This window comes from Taeniopygia guttata, chromosome 1 (assembly GCF_048771995.1).
Source record: "Taeniopygia guttata chromosome 1, bTaeGut7.mat, whole genome shotgun sequence".
Classification (NCBI taxonomy): domain Eukaryota; kingdom Metazoa; phylum Chordata; class Aves; order Passeriformes; family Estrildidae; genus Taeniopygia; species Taeniopygia guttata.
The window spans coordinates 57,965,654-57,990,967 of NC_133024.1; the positions used below are offsets into that span (position 1 = coordinate 57,965,654).

General features: G+C 36.4%; 1 protein-coding gene across 3 annotated transcripts in view; it reads right to left on the minus strand.

Annotated features, from left to right (window-relative positions):
* VWA8 (von Willebrand factor A domain containing 8) overlaps positions 1-25,314 on the minus strand; it is a 181,476-nt gene that overhangs the window by 57,087 nt on the left and 99,075 nt on the right. For all 3 annotated transcript variants that reach the window (XM_030272011.4, XM_072928692.1, XM_072928700.1), the window contains 7 exons: positions 24,782-24,917; positions 23,966-24,085; positions 21,883-22,088; positions 14,026-14,177; positions 5,252-5,360; positions 4,677-4,815; positions 2,999-3,201 (listed from right to left, as the gene is read on the minus strand). In XM_030272011.4, the coding sequence (XP_030127871.4) occupies positions 2,999-3,201; positions 4,677-4,815; positions 5,252-5,360; positions 14,026-14,177; positions 21,883-22,088; positions 23,966-24,085; positions 24,782-24,917 (1,065 nt within the window). The remainder of the gene's footprint in view (positions 1-2,998; positions 3,202-4,676; positions 4,816-5,251; positions 5,361-14,025; positions 14,178-21,882; positions 22,089-23,965; positions 24,086-24,781; positions 24,918-25,314) is intronic.

A 25,314-nucleotide genomic window follows, 5' to 3' on the forward strand; every position in this document is an offset into this window, starting at 1 on the left:
CACTGAAGGGATCTACTTAATCTAGATGGATGTCATCTGGGAACAAGATAAAACCTACAAGCTTATTTGAAGAGCCACAATATCATAATTTCATCTTTTCCAATAAGGTTATCATCCATTAAAAATTGTTATTTTTTATAACTTAGTCAGAAACAATTATCTACAAAGGCTTTATTAAAAGAAAAAAAATGAAAAAGCTGTTTTTGGCATTGTCTTAATTAATGGGTGATATTGATTATTATGAAATAGCAGCTGTCAAGTGGCGACTTTATTTAATAGATGCAAGTTGTTTTTTTTACAAATATTGTTAATACATCTTAGTCTTTCTGCAACTACACACAGATGAATCTCTAAAGCATCAAATATGTTATATATATTGTTTTTCTTTTTTTGTTTGATGCACCCTGGCACAACTAGTTAACTCTTGTAGCCTTGCACAAAATGCAAATGTGCCACTTATCTACTTTTCTTAACACATGAATGCTGCAAGTTCTGAGTTTATGCCTGCCCATGATCTTAGTACACCTAAAATGTAGGAACCTTGACTATATGTCAAGCCTCTTTCTGCAGCCAGTGGAGAGAACAACTTCCAGAGGGCAATTAAACGTTCTACTTTGGCTGAGATGAAATGCTCTTCAGGTCACCTCTGTTCTCACAGCAAATACAGAAGGTACTTGCATGATTATCTTAGGCCATATGCTTATCTGCTAACATAAATAATAATGGATTAAATTTCATACACATTAACATCCACCTTATTTCACAGATGCACAGAGCACATGATTTTTCCATGGCTCCTCTGCAGGAAAAGTTAGGAATAAAACCTAAGCTCTATGTAGAAAAATTACACTGCTTGAGAATCCCTCTTGTGATTCAGTGGGAGCTAGAGATCCTAACACTTGAACCCCAACATAAAGAAGGCAGCAGTGTTGTAGTCTTCACAGCAGTGGCTGTGAAGACTACAGCAGCAGCACTCATCTAACCTTTGTTTTAATGCCTCACTTAAGGACCAATCCCAAATAAATTATCAATGTTGTCCATGGAGATGAAAATGCAATATGCAAGAGAATAATCTTCCTTCTTTTTTTGTTTTCTAAGTTGCTTGCTTAAGTTCTCAAGAAGTCTAAAATTACTTTTGAATGGTGCCCTAAGAATAGGACTTTTTGCAAACAAGTTTGTAATTAAATGAAACATATTTTCACAAACAGTGAATAAGATCTGCCTTTATAGTGAAAATATGTAAAAAGTTCTAAGATAATGCAAAACATTCTGAATATTTTAATTCTGTATTATTTTCCAGTGTAAAACAGGCTAATCTAGGGACAGGATATATCCACCTGTAGCACTTGCTAAGAAAGGCAAGTCTGAAACTAGCAATATTTAAGCTTTGTTAAGAGAAAAACATGAGGTTTTAGCATGATTGAAGTCATCTGGAAAGGGACACCAAACTACCACAGTTTCTCCATGTCACAAATTTTATTTCAGAGTCTGAAAAATGTATCTATCATACCATCACTAAAAGGTGGATTCCATGAGGACAGCCAAAACCAGACTCTGAGATAATTACCTAAAGCTTCATGGAAGAACCTTCACTTCTGACACCAGGCACTGCTGTCATTTGGTTAAAAACAAAATGGTAGGAATTTTGGAGATTTGGAATGCTAAGTATATTGCTGGCTTTCTATTAAAAAGTGTGAGACGACCTAAATAAACATCCTTAGATACAAGACAGACTGCCATCTGTTTTAGTTTCCTGCATCAACTTCTCCAAAGAAAGCCAAGAATTATTTAGAACCAAAAAAATGTGCTATGTGCACCTCAAAATAGCCCAAATGGTATTTCTATAGCTATTCAACAAGCAGGTAACCTCAGAATCATACTGTTTTCAGTTTGCATTGGAAAGTATCCAACAAGCAGCTGCACCTGCATAGGCAGTTCTACCAAAGGCAGAAGAATTCTGTTTCTCATAAGGCACTGAACTTAACAGCAGCATCTGACACCAGAAAGTGCTAGCAACACTTGACAAATGTTCCTGGAACAACAGCATTGCAGAAACACTAGAAATGACTGACAACTATTAACACCCCAACTCTATGTAGGAAAAGTTCTTCTAGGTTGAAGTCTCTCACCTACTGAAACATTGACAGAAGAAATTCAAAGAAAGGAAAAAAAAGCCAACAATAATGACTGATTTAATGCCCATGTCAAACCACAGTGAGTGCTAGGTAGCCCAATAAACCATTTTTAATGTCAAAAAATGAACAGCAGCAGCAGGTATATACTGGTGCCTCTTCCCACTCCTGGGCAAAGAAATTTTGAATTGGAAATGTTACAATCAGCTCACAGATAGTAAGGGAAAGTGCAAAGAATGCAATAGCTGTCTTTAAAAAACATTCAAGTCAAACCAACACTGAAATTGCTAGTGGTTCTCAATTTGCATTGCAGATGTCAAGGCTTACTTACTCTTCCTTCTAGTCTCAACACTTCACAGGTTACAGAAGAAGAAATACAAGGATTTACAAAAAAATATGGAGCAAATACAAGCAACATTTTACTTGGTGACTCAGAAAATGTGTCTTTCATATATTAGTTGAAAAGTAAAAGGGAGACAAGATTGGAACAGAACTTAAGTTCACATAAAACACTTTACTCTGTACTTTGCAAACGTACGCTGTGTGACTGAGACTCCTGAACTGGACCCACTCTCCCCCTTTCCCCCATAAGCTCAATCTCCCTCTATCATTAAGAGAAGATAAGCAAGTAGAACTCAGCTTCAAGAATGGAAGAGAACATTGTCCACCTAAAGAGTGCAAGAGAAAAATCTCCATTTAAAAACTAAAGCTGAAGGCAACTCTCAAGCTAAAGGTACAGTAAAAGAGAGAACATACAGCAGGAGGTGGCCTTGTCCAGTCTATAGAGGTGGAGTCCCCAGTGACAAATGCTCATGATACTAATTCGCTTGATACTAAACATTTAGCTGGAATTAAATTTTTTTTACCTCCTCTTCATGTAGAACCACTTGACCTTTAAGTGGATTTCCTAGTGGTGCTGCAGTCACAAAAGGTTGCCAGACACTTCCAACTGTTCTTGGGAAGAGGTCATAAAGATCCACAAAGTATCCCGTCTTACTAGAAATGTTCATGAAGTACAAGGAAACAGGATTGCATGTAGTAACATAAAGAACATTTTTATGTTCGTCTTCTGAAATAAGAAAACAAAATAGTGAAAGGCTACTGACATTGTGCATTTCTCTTCTGGAAATAGATATGTCATGAACTTGGTAGATGATATAGCAAAAAGTACTGAAAAATTACAACTCCCACAGGGGAGATAAAGAGAAATGATCTCTTGCTATTAACTAAATGTTAACAGGAAGAACCTTGCCACAACACTATTAACTCTAAACAAGAAGTCTAAGACATGTCTGCATGACTGCAATAGTCTGCCAGCTGCTAGTATGTTCATCTGATTTTGCTGGTTTATAATCCTGTTTCTTCTTCTTCCTTTAGCCTATCCTCCCTTCAAATTAATTTATTAATAATTAAACATTGTACAAACATTGTACAGAACTTTTCACATAAACCACCTTCCTGAATAATTTCAGACAATTCTTGAAACCAATAAAAAGCTACCTAATTTCTGGTTTGCTTCCATGAAAAGTCTGCCAATGTATTTGTAAACTGGACTGCAAGTAGAAAGAGCAGCATTCCAGTATTGAACATTCAATACCTGTATCTAATACATAGTGATGTTTAGACTGTTGCCTTGGAATGGCTACCTAGAACAGAGGATTGACAGAGTTAGAGAATAAAGCAAGTATTTATTAAAGGTCTTTAACAGATACACCTTGGGCAGTGCAAAAGCCTTACAGAGGCAACACCCAAGATGGACAGTGATCACAAGTTTTTTGGGCAGATATGCTTTGTCTATTTGCATATCAGAGGTTAATTGTCCAATTACAGCTTCAGAGAAGGAAGTCATATTCCCCCAGTTTGCTCCCCCCCGTACACTTTCCAGGGCCTGAGGCTGTGAGGGTGACCTTGATTCCAGGCCTGGAAGGATTGTTTTATCTGACCAAAATGTGATGAGAGCTTACTAGCCCCCTGTATGGAGTTCAGAGTTTTTTTTTAACTTTTCCTCAAGAGAGGAAAAGTTAAAGAATTGGTTTTCTCAAGTAATGCAGTGTTGGACACACAAATTTAACGAACTCGCAATTTTGTGGCTGTGTTCTATTTTAATTACACATCATTTTCTTAGTTTGAGAAAGAATGCATATCCTTACAATGACCACAATGACTCAGTGAAATTATGCACCGATTTCAGCGGATTATTTCTGTATTTCACGTACTATAAAAAAAATAGTGTAAAAGGTAAGTTATTATTCCTATAGTGCATTCCCATACTCTATATTTTTTATTCTCATATTACAATTCCTAGTATTATTCCTATACTGTTAACTAGATAAGCAAGCATATCTAGAAACATACACTACTGTAAATGCACTGGAGTGTTCTTATTACACTTGAAATCCCTCATATTGCCCTTTTATATTCTGCCACTGGCTACTGGCAAGCACTTACGCAGTCAACAGCCCAGTCCTTCCTCATCTCCAGGACATCTCACCTCTTTGTAACGTTGCAGATCATTACAAAAGTCAGTAGCTTTTCTTACTGTACCTTTTGTTACTGTGACATCACAAACTAAGTTAATTTCATCTAGAGGCAGTGTCCAAAAAGCAAGTTCCTCCGTGAAACTGATGGACCTGGCTTCATGTCGCTCCAGTGGAAAGCCTTGAATATTTAAGTACACAGGGCCCTAAAACAAATAATAACCATAAGGGCTTCCTAAAATATACCACTCCCCATTCTTTATGAAAATACAGAAATCTTCTTAATGCTGTAATACTATTAACAATAAATAAACTACGAAGTAATTTTATATTTATTATAAACAAATTAAAGGGAAAAGGAAATGCCTTTTTCTATAAACTTTCTGAATATCCACACTCTCATTTCCTTTACAATATAGAAACCTCATGCCTCTCCTCCTTAGTCTTTTCATGGTTTGGAACCAATATCACTTAGTAGCATGAGGAGATATCATGTACTGATGAAACACAAGATATACAAGGAAAATACCATGCCTTGTATACACTCTTGTTCCTGAAGAAATTAATCACATTTTAGATTCATCACAACCCAATACATAAAACCAGTATTATATGAATAAAAAAATAATTTAAAAGACAAACCTTTACATCTATTTTTTGAGTTTCTGATGGACACAGCATTTTTTTTTGTGCATTTCCTGGCTGATCAACCTTCCAGTAGCCCATAAACTTATGATCTGGCAATGGCAGTCTGTCAAATAAGGTAGGAACAAATGAATTTTTACATTTATTAACCAGTAGGTGTTATGGAATAAATAATTTAGACAACTGCATTTTTCCAACAAAATATATCTGAAGACTCTCTTGTAGAAAGTATTTCCTTGCTAAAATATTTAATTCATTTTTACATTTTTAAATAACAAAAAATGTAGCCTTCTGGACTAATAATAGGTACAATCTAAGCAGTATCATAAAAGAAGAAGCAATATACATAATATGGCCTCAAAAGGAAAATTTTTCCAGCCTGAATTGTCAGATATATCCAGACCATCTCTTGCTTTTCTTTATTTGGGTCAGGTTGTGTCAGAAGCCCTTAAATGAACTCCTGTCAGTAGCTCACTCTTCCAAAAGACCAGCGGAATAAGCACAGTAAACATTGTGGCTCATTAACCATACAATGAAAGTTGCAAATTATTTCTGTTTATTTCACTATTGCTCACATTAAAAAAGGCAAAGGAATACAGACATGAGAGTATCCCTTTGTCTTCTGGCCAGTACAGTCTACAAAAGGACAGGGATGTCTTCAAAAGTCACATTTGCTTGCCTTGGTCTAATTTCTTCATTTCTGTATCTTTTATCTAAGGAAGAAATATATGGACCACAGCAAAACTCATTTACACAGGAAAAGAAAATGCTGATGTGTGACAATGTAGTGTCACAGCAAAATACAGACAGTGCAATCTTTCTTTCTTTCTTTCTTTCTTTCTTTCTTTCTTTCTTTCTTTCTTTCTTTCTTCCTTTCTTTCTTCCTTTTCTATTTTCTTTCTTTCCGCTGAAGTGATTTATAGCCACTGAAAGCAGTTTGACTTCATTAATTGGCACAGATACCTTCAAGCTAACGAACTCATAACTGCTGGCTTCTCTTTTTTGGGACCAGTCACTCCTAAAGAGATCTCCTATCAAAACAGCATTCTGTGTTACATGCTGTTGCACATTATTCCACAGCTACAGGAATTGGCAAGAGAATAGAAGACATTCCTTCTCCCAGTTTCTATAAATATCTTCAAAGTCTATTTTAAGGAAGCTCTCTCAGACTGTTTGTTAAAAGTATCTGCTTGGTCTCTTCTGTCCTATATGATGATGCCTGTTCCTACTGTTACAATTATTTTCCTTCTCCTCACCAACCAACCTGGCACTTTTAGATGTTAGAGGTTTGTTTAATTTCTTCTCTATATTATTTTCAGAATAAGAAGGGATCACAAATAAAAAAAAAATCACTTGGACTATATATAAAACTTAGAGAATATTAGTTTTATTTTATTTTCCCCCTAAGAACTTAGGGGAAAAGTCAGGGGATGAATACAGATATCCCTTAATTTATGCTACTCATCCATTTCTTAATGGTATATTGATACCAATCCTCAAGCAACCAGAAGCCAGAAGTTGCAGGTATTCACTCAGCCTCAATTCTGTCTTTGGACCATCTGCCATGCCAGTCAAAGACATTGTTTTGCAAACAGAAAATGGTTTGGATGCTATTGATCATTGATGCTCACAGATAAATAAATGGCCAGCTGCCAGCAATGTGCCACTGGGGCATGTAATGTGGAAAGAGTATCTCATTAATTCCCTCTCACAAAGAATCAGGAGAGTCTTCATTGCCTGTTTGCTGCCTGACTAAAAATATCAATAGATATCAATGTTTGCAGAGTGATTAATTTTGCATTTTTCCTCACTTCATTATGCATTTTTCCATTCTTACACCTAGCTAGTATAGCCAAAATTCTTCCCAAGTGAAGAAGAGAAATTAAGCCAGATTAAAAAAACAAAACAAAAAAACCCCAAGTACATGTGATTGTGTTTTTACATGGCAAATGACAACATTCAACACCATTAGAAAAAAAACATTCATGATGTAGTATTTCAACATATACAAAATTCTTAGATACATTTATTAATGTAATCAGAGAAACAGTCAAATAATCAAGCCACCAGACTAAATGTCAGTTTAGATGTCTATGAAATAGAATTTTACTTCAGGCTTCCATTTGGGTTTCTAAATGATTTGCTGGCAAAGCATTGTTTATATCTTGAGCCACAAGCTGTCTTGTGTGCATAAAAACCCTGGAGAATTCTTCTTGCTCTATGACTCTGAGTAGCATAATCTCTGATATGACTATAACCAGCAATTGCTATTTCCCATTAGCTCAGTGGAACATCAGCTCTCACAAGGATTTGGACTTTAGTTTTAATTCCTTACACATTACTCCCATGGACAACATCTTAGAAATCAAGAACTTTACTAATGATCATGAATAACTATTAACATTTGAAACAAAACATATGTCAATAACCACCTCTAACCAAATACCCTGCTTTTTATAGCAACAGAATTGCGGATTTCATTCCCAAATAAACATTTCCACTCTGTTTCAGCTTTCTGGAGATTTTCTTTGCTAATAGTTCCTCTCTTCCCTCAGGAAAACTGATTTCTTTCTACTAGATTTTTGAGGTTTTGTTCTTTTCCCTGTTTCTGAATGATTTAGCTTCTCTGAGGCAGCAGAGCTAGTCATCATAAATAGCAAAGAGTAGGGAAATGTAGATCCGAATTTCAGAATAATGCAGAAAGCAGAGTTCACAATACAAAGCTCTTTGTCAAGAGTAATAGGGATCTCATTCTTCCAGGGCCTGGCAATTTTTTTTCTTTGCTGTCCCACTGCTCTCTTGTGTAAATCTCATCTAAGAAAGACTAAGAGTATTGAAGAAGCTGGTGGTATTAATGTCTTAAAATCAGTCTGCTTCCTGAATGACTTTCAGGAGGGAGTGAGGGTGCAGAACAACTGGAACAACATATCCACACTAGAAACGTGTATACATCTTAACAGCCTTCCTGTAGTGAATATGTATGATATACATCAAAGTAAGGAGACTACCTTCTTTTCCCAGGACTTATAATTATAACAAGCAAATTTTGAAAATAACTGGAAGTGACAAGACTGGCAAAAACTTCACTAGATGCTCATACCACATGGCTGTAGTTCAAATTAATTAACCAAATATCATTTAAATAAAAGGCAGATAGAATACATGGAAATGTCAACACTGGCAAAAATCTGCAAGGCAAAGAGATCTGATAGGTATAAAAGGTGCAGTGGTGGAGTAAGAATGGTACTAAAACTTCACTGGTCTCTCCAATCTGGGGTGTAAAGAGTAATCCATAACTTTTGCCTTCATCAAAAGCTAGAAGGGTTTCTAGAACAGAAATGCTACAGGTAAACTGCATTAATCTTGTAAGAAATCCAAGATTTAAGAGCAATTTCTAAGGAATTATTCCTGATCAGCTCTTTGATTATGGATGCGTCAAAGCCGGTTTCTTAAAGAAAATTCAAAATTGTTTTTATGTTTATTCACCCTTCATTTTAGGTCCCGGTATTCTACATGATTACTGCTGTCCATGAAATGCATATATAGGCAGGGTTCAGAAAAGTGATTGCATGAGACCTACAGCTGATGGGGCAATTCCACAAGAAATTACTTTTTAGCCTGAATTTCTGCACGCACATCCATCAAAGGGGAAATGATCTGTCAAAACATAATTCTCTTGTGCTGCTAGAAAAGTTTTCAAAGTAACACCTACAGAACACATTTCTTTCCATTTTATATTTTTTATTTAAGAAAATAAATTCATTTTAGGGTATTTTAAAAAAATTATCAAACAACAAAAAACCTAAATCACCAAACAACTGTGTTAAAAAAGTCAACAGAATCTGCTTTATAAAGTTATTTGTTTAGCTTTCAGAGAACATACTAGAAGATGGATATGAATGCTGTAAAACTGCAGCTCCACCGAAAGCAAATTCTTCACTCTCAGGCATCGTATTAGTACAGCTGGGGAGATGAACTATGACATACAACAAAGCTGCTTAATATACGATCTTGTAAACCAGCTCAGTGCTGGCACAGAATGTATTATTCAAGGCCTCCAGTAACAGCCTGTGCTCCATCTAGCTGAAAATATTTCCATCCCACGTAACCTTTTTGGACTTAAGTAAGATACAGCTTGAAATCAGGAGAATTCCTTGCCAACCAGTTCTCCATGATTTATCCAAACATATTTTGATTTGAAGACATTCAGTAGACATTCTAAAGTAGACATTCAGAACAGTTGTATGTTAAAACTTCTGCTCCCTGACAATTCCCCTTCCTCAGCTGGCCCTCCAACACACAGTTGGAGGTTGGGCTGGCAAGGGATGACATAAGACATATCCAATAATTAACTACAGATTACCTGGGGGAAAAAAATCCCAGAGGAAAGAACAGCCCCAAGAGAAAAACAAAGCTGTTAAAATTTACATATTTACATTAAATATAAAAAAATCCCGTTCATACAAAACAAATATTGAATTTATAGGAAACACCTGGAAGTGAATAGTGACAGAAGGAAAGATAGCGAATGGCAATTTCATCAAGGATAAATGTCAGAATTAGGATTAAATGCTATTTTACCTAGAAATTGCAGATGGTCTGAACTGTGCACCAAAATGGCAGATTAACACAAATGTAGAAAAACATGACATAACAGATGTCAATGGGAAAAACAAAATAGAATTGTACACATAAAGAAAGATAATAAGTTAGTACCATGAATAATTCATTTTACCTATTATGTCTCGTCAAACCAGCATAGACAATCCATCTATGAGACAATTACATACAATACTGATAAAAATTATAAACTAGTGAACAGGTGGTACCAGGAGAGACAGACAGTATTTTAACACCTGACAATACTGAACATGTCTGCCTTGAAGAATGGTTATCCTGCCTGGAAAAAGTGACAGCTGACAAAAGCAAAAAGACCAAGTAAAGCATTCCTTTATAAGTCTAATAAATTATATTCATTTTGCTAATAAATAAATTAGTATCAACAAATTAATTTCTGTCTTGAAAAAACAACTATTGCAAGAATCTGTCTGTAAATGGTAATTACAGACCTTTCTAATCTTCTCTTCTAAGATTAGGTGTATTAATTCCAGAATTTAATCTAAAATTCCTGTAAGGGTCACTGCAAGCATCTGTTCAATTTCCCCTGGATTTCACAATTTCAGCTGGATACATACCTAAATAATTCTTCTATTGAGACCCTGTATTTTAGTGTGTTGCTTGTGTCTCTCATGTTTTGTTTTTTTTTTCTAGATTTACAGCAGTTATGTTGCAGCAGCAATTTAAATAATTCTGATTTATGCAAGTTTTCTTTTTGATTCAGTAATAGGCGACAGACTTCTCCAAAGCTTATTAAAATAAGAATTCACAAATCGTTTGATGCAAGACATGCCAGACAGCACCTGTGTAAAGGAGTCAGCATTTCACTATAACAATTTTCCTGCCCTATAATCTCCTAGAAATGCTTCTGTATTGCAAAATTTGATTGTTCAGGGTTTGTATTCTTATACAACAATTTTACTATTGTATGACTAACGTTCTCAGGAAGAATTGGTTTGGACTGTTACTCCAGTTTTCATGTTACTTAATAGAAGTGCTGAGCAATTTATTATGATAGCTAGTAAGTCTTTAAAGTCTACCGAAAAAAGACTGGGGAACAGAAGTCATCTGTGAGTATATGCTGCTGTCGCTAGAACAACATAGAAATCACACCTAGAAATCACACCTTCAGATTGCTTGTGAGAGCCTAGATGCAGATAGGAAAACTAGCTTAAAACAGAAAGTGATCTTGACATGTCATAAAACCAATCTGAAAAAACTCAATACAGTAAGAAAAATGTAAGCATGAAGAAAGTTGATCACATAAAGCGAAGAGGGGGTAAGTACTATGGAGGGTTTTGCAAAAAGAATGTGGAGATTTATGTTTAGAAAACCAGAGATGAGTTAAATATTGCATGAAATACAAACATACTTGTCTTTTAAAATGTCAATACATTTCTATTCTATACTCTCATACTACTGTACTTGGCTTCAGCAAAAATGAACTTGACCAGTTTCACACCCAGTACTTAATGACAGACACACATCAAGTGAAGACAAGGAGCATAAAAGAAAAGTAAAACCAAGCAGAGGCCTTTAAAACAGGGAAGATTGAGAGGTGACTTTCTAGTGCCAAGGCTATTTAGAAACAAGACTGACTTGCCTTGGGTGGTTATAGAACATCTCTGAAGGTCTTCAGGCATGAATCATGAGAAAATGAGATAAGGTTTTAGAATAACCTGCATATTTTCTGAAGGAAGTGGGCCAGACTAGATTAACACCATTATCACAATTCTCAGATTCATGGATAACAATAGAGAGATCAGTACTCCAGTATCGTTCTTGCAGCAGTCCAAACATCATAGACCCAATTACCTCAATGTGTCTGTCCATCAAGGGAGATTGCAATATGGGCTGGAACAGATTTGGAGAGATTATCTCAATGTTCTTTAACCTCAAGGCAGAATCAACTGTGCCTAAACATGAAAGATGTGCCTGTAATTCAAGGTGATCTACCTGTGGCTTACAAGTTTCATAGGAGTGAAACTCACGATCAAAATCAAGGCTGTCTTACAATGGAGGGGGTAAGAACCTGAAATGCCAGCTGTAGTGGATGAGAGTGAGGGATTGAGACCAAGACAGGTAGGTTGGACAGATCGTCAAAGCCAAGTGCTCAGCCCAGCACAGTGAGATCAAAGAAAAAGTTGTTTTTATCGGCTGTGTGTGAACTGCTCCTGTAGTTGCTCCTCCCCTGGGCCTTCAGTGTACAAATTAGATGCTCACAGCTGCCTGTCTAGTGAAGTTTTTGATGAGCATCTTGCGGGGATCTTGTAAGTCTGTCATTCTTGGTGTAACATGTCCTAGAAAACCTCAGTGATTAATTCAAAATGATCAGCTGATTATCTTTAATTCAATAATTAATCATTAAATTTTTCTTTTATCTTCTCACTTCTAGACTGAGCAATCCCCAATTATAGCAATCTTTCTGTTATGTTTCCTAAATCTCTGATTGTCTCATTACTAAAGAATCCTCTCCCACATCTAATACTTCTAAAATTATACAAAGACCAAATTTCTCAAAAACTGTGACAAACATTGTGATTCATTAAAATAGAAATTACCAAGTGATGTTCAGCAAAGAAATTATGGCAAGAATTTCAAGTGCGTTCTGTCAATTTGAAAGAATTTGTCATTGTTCAGGTACTGGCTCCCCAGGCATGTAATAGTCCTATCATCAAAATTAAAAGGTCCACCACAGGCACCACTCTGCCAATATGTTTTAATAATTATATGTAGGGTATTAGATATGATAACAGTGGTGCTGCAGCAGGAGAAACCTACACATGGACATACAACACCACAGTGTGAGGCTGCAAAGGACCACAGTGGTCACCTGCTCCAACCTCCCTGCTCAAGCAGGGTCACTCGGAACACATGGCACTGGGTTGCATCCAAAGATTCCTGAATATCTCCAGTAAGAGACACTCCACAATCTCTCTGGGCAATTTGTTCCAGTGTTCACTCACCAGCACCAGAATCACCATCAATAAATACATCATGCCAAAAAAATCAGTCCCTCCTTAGCAAATATAAAGTATGTATGTCATGTGGCAAATTCAATTTTCCATATACCTATAAAGCTTTCTCCATGAAAGGGAAATATTTGTTTCTTCATAAATAAATTATGTATTAGAGCTCAAGACAGAGTAAGTTTTCTAATTGTTTTTTAATATGATCTACTTAAGCCTGTTTTCTGTGAATTTTGGAAGAATGTATTACATTTGTTTCACAGAATCATATAATAGTTTGGGCTGTAAAGGACCTTAACAATCATCTGCTTTCAACGTCCCCTGCCATGGGAAGGGACACCTTCCACTAGACCAGGCTGCTCAAATCCCTGCCCAACACTTGCAGTGGCCTTGAACACTTGCAGGGAGGGGGCATCCACAACTTCTCTGAGCGACCTGTTCCAGTGACTCACCACCCTCACAGTAAAGAATTTCTTCCTAATATCTGATCTAAACATACCCTCTTTCAGTTTAAAGCCATTCCCCCTTGTTCTGTCAATAAAGGCCCTTGCAAAAAGTATCTCTCCAGCTTTCTGGTAAGGCCCCTTCAGAGAGTCGGGGGTGGCATGAAGATGGGAGGGCATTACTACATAATGCAGCTGGTTTGATTCTAACCTCTGCAAAAGAAGTATAAGATGTAATATGTTAAGTAGTAGTATAATTAAAGAACAACATTTTTTTACAGACACATAAAAAAGTTGCTCTTGGAGCTTACATGCACTGCTCCATTCAGGAGAAATACTTTTGTAGAGCTCTCTGTGAGCATCAAAGACAAAACCCAGCAATGACAACTTTTTTTTCTGCAGACTTAGGTGGTAAGTAACAGGACAGAAGTGTATTGCAATTGAATTAAAAACACAGGAGAAGAAACAAGTATTTCCCTTTATTAAGATATACCTGTTTACCTTACAAGCTATTAATATGTACATGGATGTTATAGATTAAATATTAATAATAAGCAAATACTTGATCATGAAGTAATGCATATTGTTGTAACTTATTTGTAAGATTATAAATTTGAATCAGTGGAGGATTGACTTCCCAGAATTTCAGGTTGTTTTCAAATCAATTAGCAACAAGATAGTACACTTTTAAAGTGATCATGAGAAATATGTCTTCTTAATATATATCTTATGTTATTCTTACTCCTTGGCCAGCTGTACATTGGTTGGTTTTGCTCCAATAGGTATCCCGTATTTGTGCAAAGTGTTGTATAAAATTTCACGCATTTCATTGTTGTAGGAGTCAAAGTCAAATACATTTCGAACAACATTTGCGAGTCCTTCAGATGGAAATTTCTGTAAAGAAACAGAGCGACAAATTTCTTTTAGTGACTATCTATTAAGTCACAGCACATCATTATATACTCCTAAAATGAACAATTGTAACATTAACTTTGACAGACAAGTTCTGAAGTACTCTTTACTTTTCATTTCCAGGACATAATTCCAAGTCAGAATGAAATTATTGACACTAAACTTGATTTAAACAAAAAAAAGCATGTGACAATTATTTAACACTAAACATCATTAATGGTTTAAGGAATTGCTTTCATTATACACACAAGATGGTGTAATAATTGGAGAATATAATTAATACTAGCCTGTATTCTTAAAATTTGCTTTCTGTAAACCACGAAGATCTGATAGAAAGACACACATTCATATAATTCACTCATACAATTAATTTAAGAATTCTGACTCTAAATATTTAATATTGAGAAGCAGATAATACACTGCTTGGTTAAGAAAAACTATTTTAGGTCATGATGAATTTTAGTAGACACAGAAATTCACTTAAGAGTCACAATGTTTTTTTCCTTAGAGATGCGCTATGTCTATTTAAAAATCCCAAACATTTATCAGACTTTCATTAGTATCTTTAGCAGAAATTAAAGTTTTGTTACTGTAATGGATTGATTATTCTGAATGAAGAATTAAATGGTTGGATGGTTGCATCTAGAGGGTAGTGGTCAATGGCTCAAGGTCCCAAAGCAGATGTGTGACAAATGTTTGTCACAAACATCTATGGTGGTCTGTATTGGTACCAGGACTGTTTATTATCTTCATCAGTGACATAGTGGGATTGAGTGCACTCTCAGAAAATTTGCAGATGACACCAAGCTGACTGATATAGCTAACATGCTTGTGGGATGGAATGCTGTCCAGAGGGACCTAGACAGGTGCAGAAGTGGGATCACAGGAGTTTCATGAGGCTCAACAAGGCTGTGTACATTGTCCTGCACCTGGGTTGGGGTAACCACTGGTATCAGCACAGGCTGGGGGATTAACAGATCGAGAGCAGCTCTGACAAGGACTGGGGAGTGCTGGAAGGTGAGAAATTGGATGTGACCTGGCAATGTGCACTTTCAGAAAGCCAAATGTGTCCTGGTCTGCACTGAATGCAGCACAGGGCGAGTGAGGGGATTCTGCTCCTCTGCTCGGCTCTGGTGAGACTCCACCTGCAGTGCTGCATCCAGCTCTGGGGTTCCCAAAATAAGAAAGACACGGACTTGCTGGATTGAGTCCATAGGAGGGCGTCAAAGATGATGAGACAGCTGGAGCACCTCTCCTGTGAAGACAGGCTGAGAGAGTTACTCAGCCTGGAGAAAACACAATGGAGACCTTATAACACTTTCCAGTACCTAAAAGGGGTTATAAGAGAGGTGGAGAGGGACTGGAAGGGCACATAGTGATAGGACAAGGGGGAATGGCTTTAAATAGGAAAAGGGTAGACTTAGATGAGGTATTAGGAAGAAATGGATTACTAAGGGTGGTGAGTCACTGGCATAGGTTGCCCAGAGAAGTTGTGGATGGCCTGCTCCTGAAGTGCTCAAGGACAGGTTGGATGGGGCTTTGAGCAACCTAGTCTAGAGAGAAAGGTGTCCTGTCCCACAACAGCAGGGTAAAAACTAGAATATCTTTTAGGTGCTTTCTAGCCAAAACTATTCTAGGATTCTATGAGTTAAAATAAGAGAAATGAAGGATTTTTAGTATCACAAAACCACTCAGAGAAACTGATGTCATTGATTAAGAGAGCCACTGAGGTGGAGGACCCCAAGCTGGAGTAGTTATATGCCAAAAGGAGGCTGTGACCTCTGTGAGAAGTCCACTCTGGAGCAGGCTCCTGGCAGGACTTGTGGCCCTGTGGGAGAGGAGCCCATGCTGGACCAGGTTTGCTGGATGACATAATTTGTGACCCTGTAGAAGGGCCCCAGTCTGGAGCAGTTCCTGCAGAACTGCAGCCAGTGGGAAGGACTCACAGTAGAGAAGCTCATGGAAGACTGTCTCCTATGGGAGGGCCCCCACACTGGAGCAGGGGAAGTCAGTGAGGAGTCCTCCCTCTGAGGAGAAAGTGGTGGCAGAGATAACATGTGGAGAACTGATCACAGCTCCCATTCCCCATCCTCTTGTGCTGCTGAAAGGGAGGAGGTAGAGAAAGCCAGGAGTGAAGTTGAACTTTGGAATAAGGGAGGAGTAGGGGGAAGGTGTATTAAGATCTGTATTTATTTCTTATCTTCCTACTCTGATTTGATTTGCTATAAATTAAACTAATTTCGTCAAGTCAAGTGTGTTTTACCTGTGACAGTAATTAGTGAGTGATTTTTCCCTGCTTTTATCTTGATCTACAGGCATTTCATTATATTTTCTCTTCCCAGCTGAGGAGGGGAGCAACAGAATAGATTTGGTGGGCACCTGGCATCCAGCCAGGGTTAGCCCACTATAAATGTAAATGAAGCACACTAAAAATAAAGAATTAAAAAAAAAATAATTACAAACTTGCTGTATATTCTAGAACTTTACTGCTTAACTGATTAATTTTATCCTTTTTTTGGCAAGAGATGGGAGTGAGAATCTTTCTATTTAAAAATCTCTCACTTTTTCTCCACAGGCCTTTCATTCATATACTCTATTTTTCAGACAAGGACCTAGACACTTCCATCTCAGTATGGCACATTTACAGTGATGAACATAAACTTGTGGAGAGGTATTTTAGGAAGTTGTAGTCCTAATTGTTTTTTTGCCCATTAGTGAGCTAGGCTGGTACAGGAGAACTTGAAAAACAGGCTTAAGTGTCAGAGAAGTTTATAAATGTATTAAAAATAAAGATATTTGAATCTTGATTAAAAATTGAAACAGAAGAATATAGAAGAATTTCAGAAATGTTTTGACCTATATCCTTAATCAATTATCAGCATTAGGAGTTTAATATTTTCCCAACTTTATAAATATCTAATCTCAAAAATAAAATACCTGTGACACGAGCAATACTAAAATTAGCTAGACGCTGTGATAGACTAGAATACCACTGCTAAATTAAGCTTGTACAAACCTTTTTTTATCTGTAGCGTACATGGCACAGAAAATTTCAGTACTAGTGTTGCCATAAAAGCATGTTAAAATGTGTTCTGCTTTTTAAACCTGTCTATGACGGGCCTATTAGAAGTTCTGCATCATTACAACTTAGCAAGATACAAGTTATTGTGAGATAATATAAATTGTCATACAGCCTGTGCCATCCTTGTTACAATGTCCAGTTCTAACAAAGTAACAAGTACAATGAAACAGGTACTAAACCCATTCTCCCATCATCTTTTCTAAGTAAACAATGTATAAACATTTCATATGTAAGGTGAATTGAAAATTTTGTGATAATGTTTAGTAGCTAACTTCTATATTTTTAATTGTACCTTGGAGTCAAAAATAGAGAATCATTCTGAAACAACATTTATATGATGAATACTGCATTTTCTCTGTTCTTCTCAGTGCAAAACACAACCAACACACTGGCACCAAGCTATCTAATTCACTCATGAACTATGCTTTTACCTCCCTGCACTAGGTACTGCAGAAACCTTGGTCAAGTACTTCAAATAATATCCAGTTTTCCCTAGAAGTCTCCAAGTATGTTTGCAGTTTTCTGAATCACTGCATAACTTTTGTCATCAATACACTTTTCTGCAATGAATTGCCTCAACACTTCCATGCCTCTTGTGTCAGCAGGACATAATAAAAAATTTCCTGAGGTACAACAGATGGCTTCTGGGAACACAAGCCACTTGTACAAAGGTCCTCTACTTCAGAAATTAAAAAACAATCACAACTCCCCTGTTTCAACCAGAACAAATCCAAGCTCTCTTTAATAACTGCTTGGACAACTTACTGAAGAAAGCAAATGGCAGTTTACTTAAAGGGAAAAAACAAAAATACAAGATGACAAAAAAAAAAAAGGTTGAATGTTTGGGGCTTGAATTGAACATCTAAAAAAAAGTCATTTGGTTTCTATTGATTTTTAAAATGAGATTACTAGAGAAAAGATTGATCTCTTATAAGTCTGTCTAGTTGTCATTCACTTATTCTTCCCCTTATAACTAACACCTCTGTGTGTACCTTAGATTATTTTCACAACTTAGATTCTTGGCAATTCCTTAAAATAGTACATAACATAGTTTTTTGCCTTCAAAAATTTTATATTTTTATTTATGTATTGTATGCTTTATTTGATACAGAATTTGCCTTGGTGAAAAAGCCATATTTTTTTTTGATCTAACATTCCATGAGGATACGTATTGCTACAGTCTGTGTAAAATCTATATGCAAAATTGCAATTTCCAGTAGAAATCAAGAATTGCTTGAGGTCTACTGTACTTCTACTCCTGCCCTGAAAAAAAAGTGATAAATTATCTGGTATTCAGTCTGTAATGAGTCCAGACTTTTTGTTTTAGACTTCTACCTTATGTTCTCACTAATGCTCACTTCCTATGTATCTTGGTGCCTTCAGATATCTGTTCGTCCCCCTGTGCTCTTGGTTTTCCCCTGCACCCACCCCTATGTCCTTTTGCTGAATGTAGCCAGCTCTCTCTGTGCCTCCTCAGCTGTCCTTCAGCAGGGCCAGAAGCCCATGTCTATGGCTCATCCTGAGTGACAGACATACTAATGGATTAACCAGTACTCATGTCTTTAGTGGGCATCATTGACTGCCAAACGAAACAGCTGAATTCTCCCCCTGCCATTTCAATCAGTTCCTCTCTGTCACATAGCCACTGACTTTGATTAAACCAGCAGAAACCTAATTATCTTTAAAAATTGATAACTGAGATCCATTGTGATTAGCCAAAAGGGCAAAAGGTTATTAGGCAGCAAATGAGAAGGGGATATAAACTGTTATTTGATATGTCTAGTTTCCTTTTGAGATTAGGCTGAACATTAAAAAAAAAAAAAAAAAAAAAAAAGACACTATCTTACCACAAAAGCTTACTGAATAGGCATTGAAACCTTATGATGAGTAGACTTCAGGGCCAGAAGGTTTCTTAGGCATTTACTGCTTGAAAACTGTTATACTAATTCCTACTATTAGGAAGCAATCTCAGATATAAACAAGAAAGATGACAGAGAAGAAAAAATCTGAGCTTTCTGAAACCAAAGAAGAGTTAGTAAAAAAGCTATTGCCATTTTATCTAGACTAATGTGGCTTTCCTGATTAACATCTACCAAGGTCTCATGAAAAACAGCATGTTAGATTGCAGAGAAGCAGTCATAGAAGCAGTCATAAGGTGCCTGGTTACAGGCACCTTATGGTAACCCAACAGAGCAAGGGCAGAGCTTCTGAGCTTACCCATAAGCTACAATTAACATAAAGATTTTTGACACTCTGAAAACTGAAGGCAAGCAAGGCAAAAAGGCTGTATCCAGGTCAGCTGCCAACTAGAGTTGCAAGACCCAAATTCCTGATACAGAATGTGAGGAGAAAAAGTTGTAGCAACTGTGTCAGGTACCTGCATTAGAGAACTCTCTCTATGCCTGGAGTTTTGGGTCTTCAAAATATTTGGTGTCTCAAGCATCACCAAAAAACCTTTCCCTAAGAAAAAGTTAGTATAGAGGCAACCTAGCTCTGAGCACAATGTCTCAGCTACAACTATATTACTTAACTACAGGTTCCCTACTTGCATAGTCTTTAGGGGAGGGTAATCTTGGAACTGCACTCCCTATGTGCATCCTAAACGCTGAAAATCACAATTAGTCAGAGTCAGAGATTCACCTAACAATTTGCTGATACCATAGCAATCAATATATTTTAACTGACTAGTCCTGATGCTCAGATGTGCTCTCAGACAACAGTAATCAAGAGCAATTTTTTCCTCCAAAACATCCAACCTTTTTTTTACATAAGCAAAAAATTCCAAAATTATGTGAAAGACATCAACACAATAGTACAAAGAGAGCAGGGCTGTGGAACTACTGTAAGGGAAATTGTTTAACAACATGACTAACTTCCCTCCTTCCTTCCTAAGGACCAGCAATTTTATTGACTCATTTCCCTCCTTCCTCTTTCTTCTCTACCTGAAGACCTACAAGTTTCTTACTTTGGAATAACCATTATGTTTATATTCATTGTCGACATTTGGCTACTCCCAGTCTTTTTATTATTCAGATTGAAAACCAAGTTACAGTAAACAAAATGTTGCATTCTTGCTATGAGACTGGGATCTTGAAAATAAATGTTACAAAACAAATCAAATGTTGGACATTGCATGTTGGAGATGTATTTGGATATTTACACTTTGAAAGAGGTAAAAGCTTAGCAGATGGGAAACTTCACCGCTGAACTGCACCCAGTGTCCAGGCTGAAGTGACCATACTAATGTGCTTAAGCGAAGGAGACAGAAACAGACAGTAAGAGCCCTTAAGACAGTTAGCAATGCAGTTCTTTCAATCTCCAATTAGATGCTGTTCACACTCAAGTAAGACAAGAATTAAGTCTTATGTTTCTGCACCGGCTGCCAACAGAAATCAGTACAACGTCAGGTTACTTGGATATAGATGATGAAGGAAAGAAGCTAGGAAGGAAGGTAGGAAGAGCATAAAGGTATGAAGACAAAAAGGAGTTAATTTAACAAACACCCTAAAAAATTAGCTTTTCGGCAGCACAGCAAATATTCCTCAAGTCTTAATTTTTCCACTGTCATTTTGAATGTAACTGTGTGTTTAGAGATCAGCATGTACATGTTCTATCAGCTCAGTAAACACATACCTAGCAGCTGGTAATGGATCCTAATAGACTGCTTTGCTTATGTGTTTATCTGGATTCCTCAGCCTTTAAGTCTGAATCTTCTTAACCCTCACCACAAAGTCACAGAGCATTATTTTTTATTTATATTATTGATAACATAACAGCACCAGTTTGTCTTGAGATCTTTTTGCACTCTGGAGACCACAGCAGACAATCTATACTGCTCAGAAACCTAGATGAAGATTTTTAAAAGTAGTAATTCCACCCTGCAGGATCTGAATGTCAGTGTATATGGCTGAATGTGTGTAAATATGTACATGACCACAAACACAAAACTTATCATGCAATCCTGCTATACTATGCAGTATAAAACACAGGAGCAGTAGGTCCAAATTTGTGAGAAATTACATTCTATTTGTATTAATTAACTTAATTTCCACTATTTAAAAAAAATATCTAGGATTCAATAACTCAAGAAATGGCCTATAAATTAACAAACTACCAATTTTAGAACTACAAACAGAACAAAATAAGAGCACTGCTATTTCAAAAAGCATTAAGACAATTTTTTGGTTTTTTTCACAGGAAAATATTAAACCTACAAATTTTATAGCAGAATAAAATGAACAGTTGCACTGTCCTGGAAGTACTGTATGTTGAATATGGAGTTTTATAATGAGGGCCAGTATGAACATTGCCCACAGTTTCACAGTATGAAATTTTTTTCTCACACAGTAGAAAAACAGATTTACAGGGTTATTTTTCTATCAATAAAAATATGCAGAATAAATATCTGCCCATATACATCTGTGATCATTACCCTCTGACTATCTGAGCATTTTTAATATTATGCTTCTTTCAAAATGTAAAGTGTTTCACAAGAATTAAATAAAAATGCATGAACAGTAGTGGCATCTTCTTTCTGAAACCTTCAGGCATTAAAAAATTAGTATTGACGAACTCAAGTTTTCAACTAAATCCGATGTACTGTACCTGTAAATGTTTTACAATGTTCACAACTTCTCTAGTTGAATAGGGGTAGTTAATAATTCCTTGGTCAGCTAAGTTCCTGAGCTCTCCAAAAGCAGCTACCAGTTTCTGCAGAATTGCCTCTGGAACATCAGGACCATATTGTTTAAGCATTGCCAGTTCTGACTGTGGTTTGGGATTATCAACAGCGTGGCAACTAAAAATGTCCCCTACAAAGAAAAAAAGAAAAAGCACAAAGTCAGATAATATATAAAGAAGTAGCATCACAACAGCCCCTTTAAGTTTAGTACTGGATCTTTAATAAAAAAGATATGATTCAAAAGAATTCTGAGTACCAAGTTGCTAAAATTGTGAAAAATGTGAAGTACAATGTAAAGAACATTGAGGTTTCTGGAAACAGAGAGATCTTGCCTGTCATTTTAATGAAGCTGATATCATGAGGGAGAAATCAACTTCAAGAAGAAATACAAGTCAAATGAATGCAGGAAAAAATAAGAGAAAAAAGATTTTAAGAAAACATAACTGGTTGAATAGAATCTATTTCTGAACTCCTTCAAAACACCATAGAATGCAGGGAAATCTTGAAATGCAGGAAGGCCCGAATACAAACCCAATTAAGAGGTCTAGAGGAAAGACTTAATTTATTTTATCTTTTCTTCCTGCCTGTCTTGAAGTATGGTAAGAAATTTCGCAAGACATTATTTCCATACATTTGCATTATATTGATACCAAACATGTAATCTATAAATTGAGTTTATTCATAAAAAGTCTCTGAACAGTTGTACAAAACGTTGAAGAAGCATGATCACATCCTACAGAAAAACAGAAGAGACCCTAAGTTGGAAAAAATAATATCAATAAAGAACCCCAAAGACTCAACCACACCTCTGACATGTGGATCAGGAGCAGTAACACTGGGATGATTGGTTTTGTGTAAAGGGACCATGTAAGGAAGGAAACTAGGCTATGAAAAAGAAACACAACAATAAATTCTCTTGGGGCAACATAGCTTGGTGAAATTCAGAACCAATGAGTTTCAGACAGAGAATGTCCATTCAGTGGGAACCTTACCTGAAAAAAAAATAACTATCAGGTAATATGGAATTGTGTTTGCAACTGCTTTTTTGAGTATGTTATTTTTTGCAGATTAAGCATTATGGCCAAAGTTAACAGGAAAAACCACATAAATTAAGGTTCCTGCATATAAATGTCCAAGCTAACATAGATAATACAGTCAGGGGAGTCTGGAGGGTATTCAGTTTTTAGCCATAATGTAACAACAATACCTAAACCTTGCCAGAGGCCCACTTAGACTAACTGTAGGCTATAGAGATGAAGGAATTCTTCACCACTTGCCCCTGTGCAACTTAATTTCTTGTTTTTGCTGTGAGATGAAGCTCTAGGGAATCTTTGCTGACACACAGAATTTCTGGGACCTAGGCAGGAGCTTTCCAAAATAAGGCTTCTGTTGATATGAAAATTGTTGATGTGAAATTTGGACAGCTTTACCTGATACTGAGAAAAATTCAATATCTTGTCAAACACTCATATTTTACTAAGGCCATATGCATGAAGAAGCAAATAAAGATTAAGAAGCAGGTAGAACAGTGCTAGCAGCAAAAAATATAGTGGCCTTTACTATTGAAAGCAAAGAAAAAAACATCCATCAAGCTACCATCTCTTGTACCAAACAGGACAGTATGCGAGCTGCGGCTTGTTTGATATGGGGAAAGAAATAGTGAGCAGTTGAGAGAGCTGTCAGGTGTCAAGCTTACAGTTAATTTGTTTGCAGTATTTGTATACTCTATATGCTCATTAAGCAAGATTTCCATAACCTTGTGTTTGCAATATCCATCCAGGTCCCATAAACAAAATAGTTTTAACACAGATGATCACATACAGCTTTTTCATTCAGGGCAAGTTTGGGCACTTTTATTAAGATACATAAATTTACATTATAGTCTTAATGTCTCATGTGAAACAAAGTATCAATATGCATAAGGCCCCTTCTCCTCATGAAATCTAATTAATAAATATTCTAGTAGTCAAGTCTATTAAAGATCATAAATTAATATGAATCACTTACCTAATGTACCAAAAAAGTCATTACCCAAGAAAGGAAATCCAGGTCTATTTGCCAGAACTATCATTCTAAAATCAGGATGAATAACTATTACGTTTTCTCTCCCCTCTACATGAGCATGATCTGGAAAAGAAATAAAATGTATTACTTGCATATTTAAGCTTTGCAATACTAAATGAATGAACATAATTAGATTAGGCAAAGAATTCTTAGAATTACAAGAAAAATTCTTCCTATTTAACTACATTCTTTTTAGAATTAGAAGAACAGTTACAAAAAGAAGGGCTCAAGAGCTTCTTACATGTCATTCAACTGAGTTTTCTAGCATTCATTTTAAAGTTTTATAGTTGGTTTCACAAAAAATTTAACCAAAAGGCTTAATTGAAAAAACATAAAAATGCATCCACTGTTCTTGGGGTGGAGACTACCTGTTTTCTTTATATTTAATTTCACTAAAAATAGTGAAGCCAATGGTGAATAAAATGTGATTTTATATAGGTCTGACATTATTTGATCTGGAAAGACAGGACTGAAATTTCTCATTTCTTATGGTGAATGAGAAGCTTTTGAATACTAATTATTTTGAATTAGTATTCAAAATTAATTTAATTAGTATTCAAAAGAATACTAATTAAAAAAAAAAACACCTTAGTGGCTATTGTGAAAATAGTAAAGAAAAGTACTGCAACTTCTTTAATTGTAAACTTAGGAACAAACAATTTATCCATGTGGACTGGTCTATGTTGCTACAGAGCAACTGGAAACCAGTAACATGTTACATTTTACTGTAAATGGTGAAAACACTTTCACTCTACTTACTGGCAACAATTCGCCTTCCATCTGACAAAACCATTTCCCCACTTTCTACTAAAGTTTTTAAGATACAGGTAACATTTGTTGGTGCTTTGTCCGCCTCATCAATTACCAAAATATGTCCGAACTTCACTGCTTTTACCTAGAAGAGAAAGGAATCATAACATCACTGCTGGGAGCTGCAAGGAGCTGCATTACTGATTTCTCAGTGAGCAGCAGTGAGACAAGAAAGGGACTGAGAACAGGGATAAGCTGTGACCAAATCACAATAGAAGAAAGAGGAGGCAGGTGAGGCAAGAAAGTTGAATGTTTCCAGTTCTCCTGGATAGGGATGAAAAAAATATGCCAGGGAGGGAAGTGACTGTGAACAACTTGGAGTGCAGACAGAGAAGTACAAAGCCAGTTTGCATCTAGACTTTCAGTAGCTGAAAGAACTGAAGAATGGCTGCAACAGCTGTTTGGAGCCCAACTTAGCATGTAGGTGTGAGGTGCTACAAAGGAGAAGGAGGCAAATATCACTCTACCAGCTAGAATGTGTC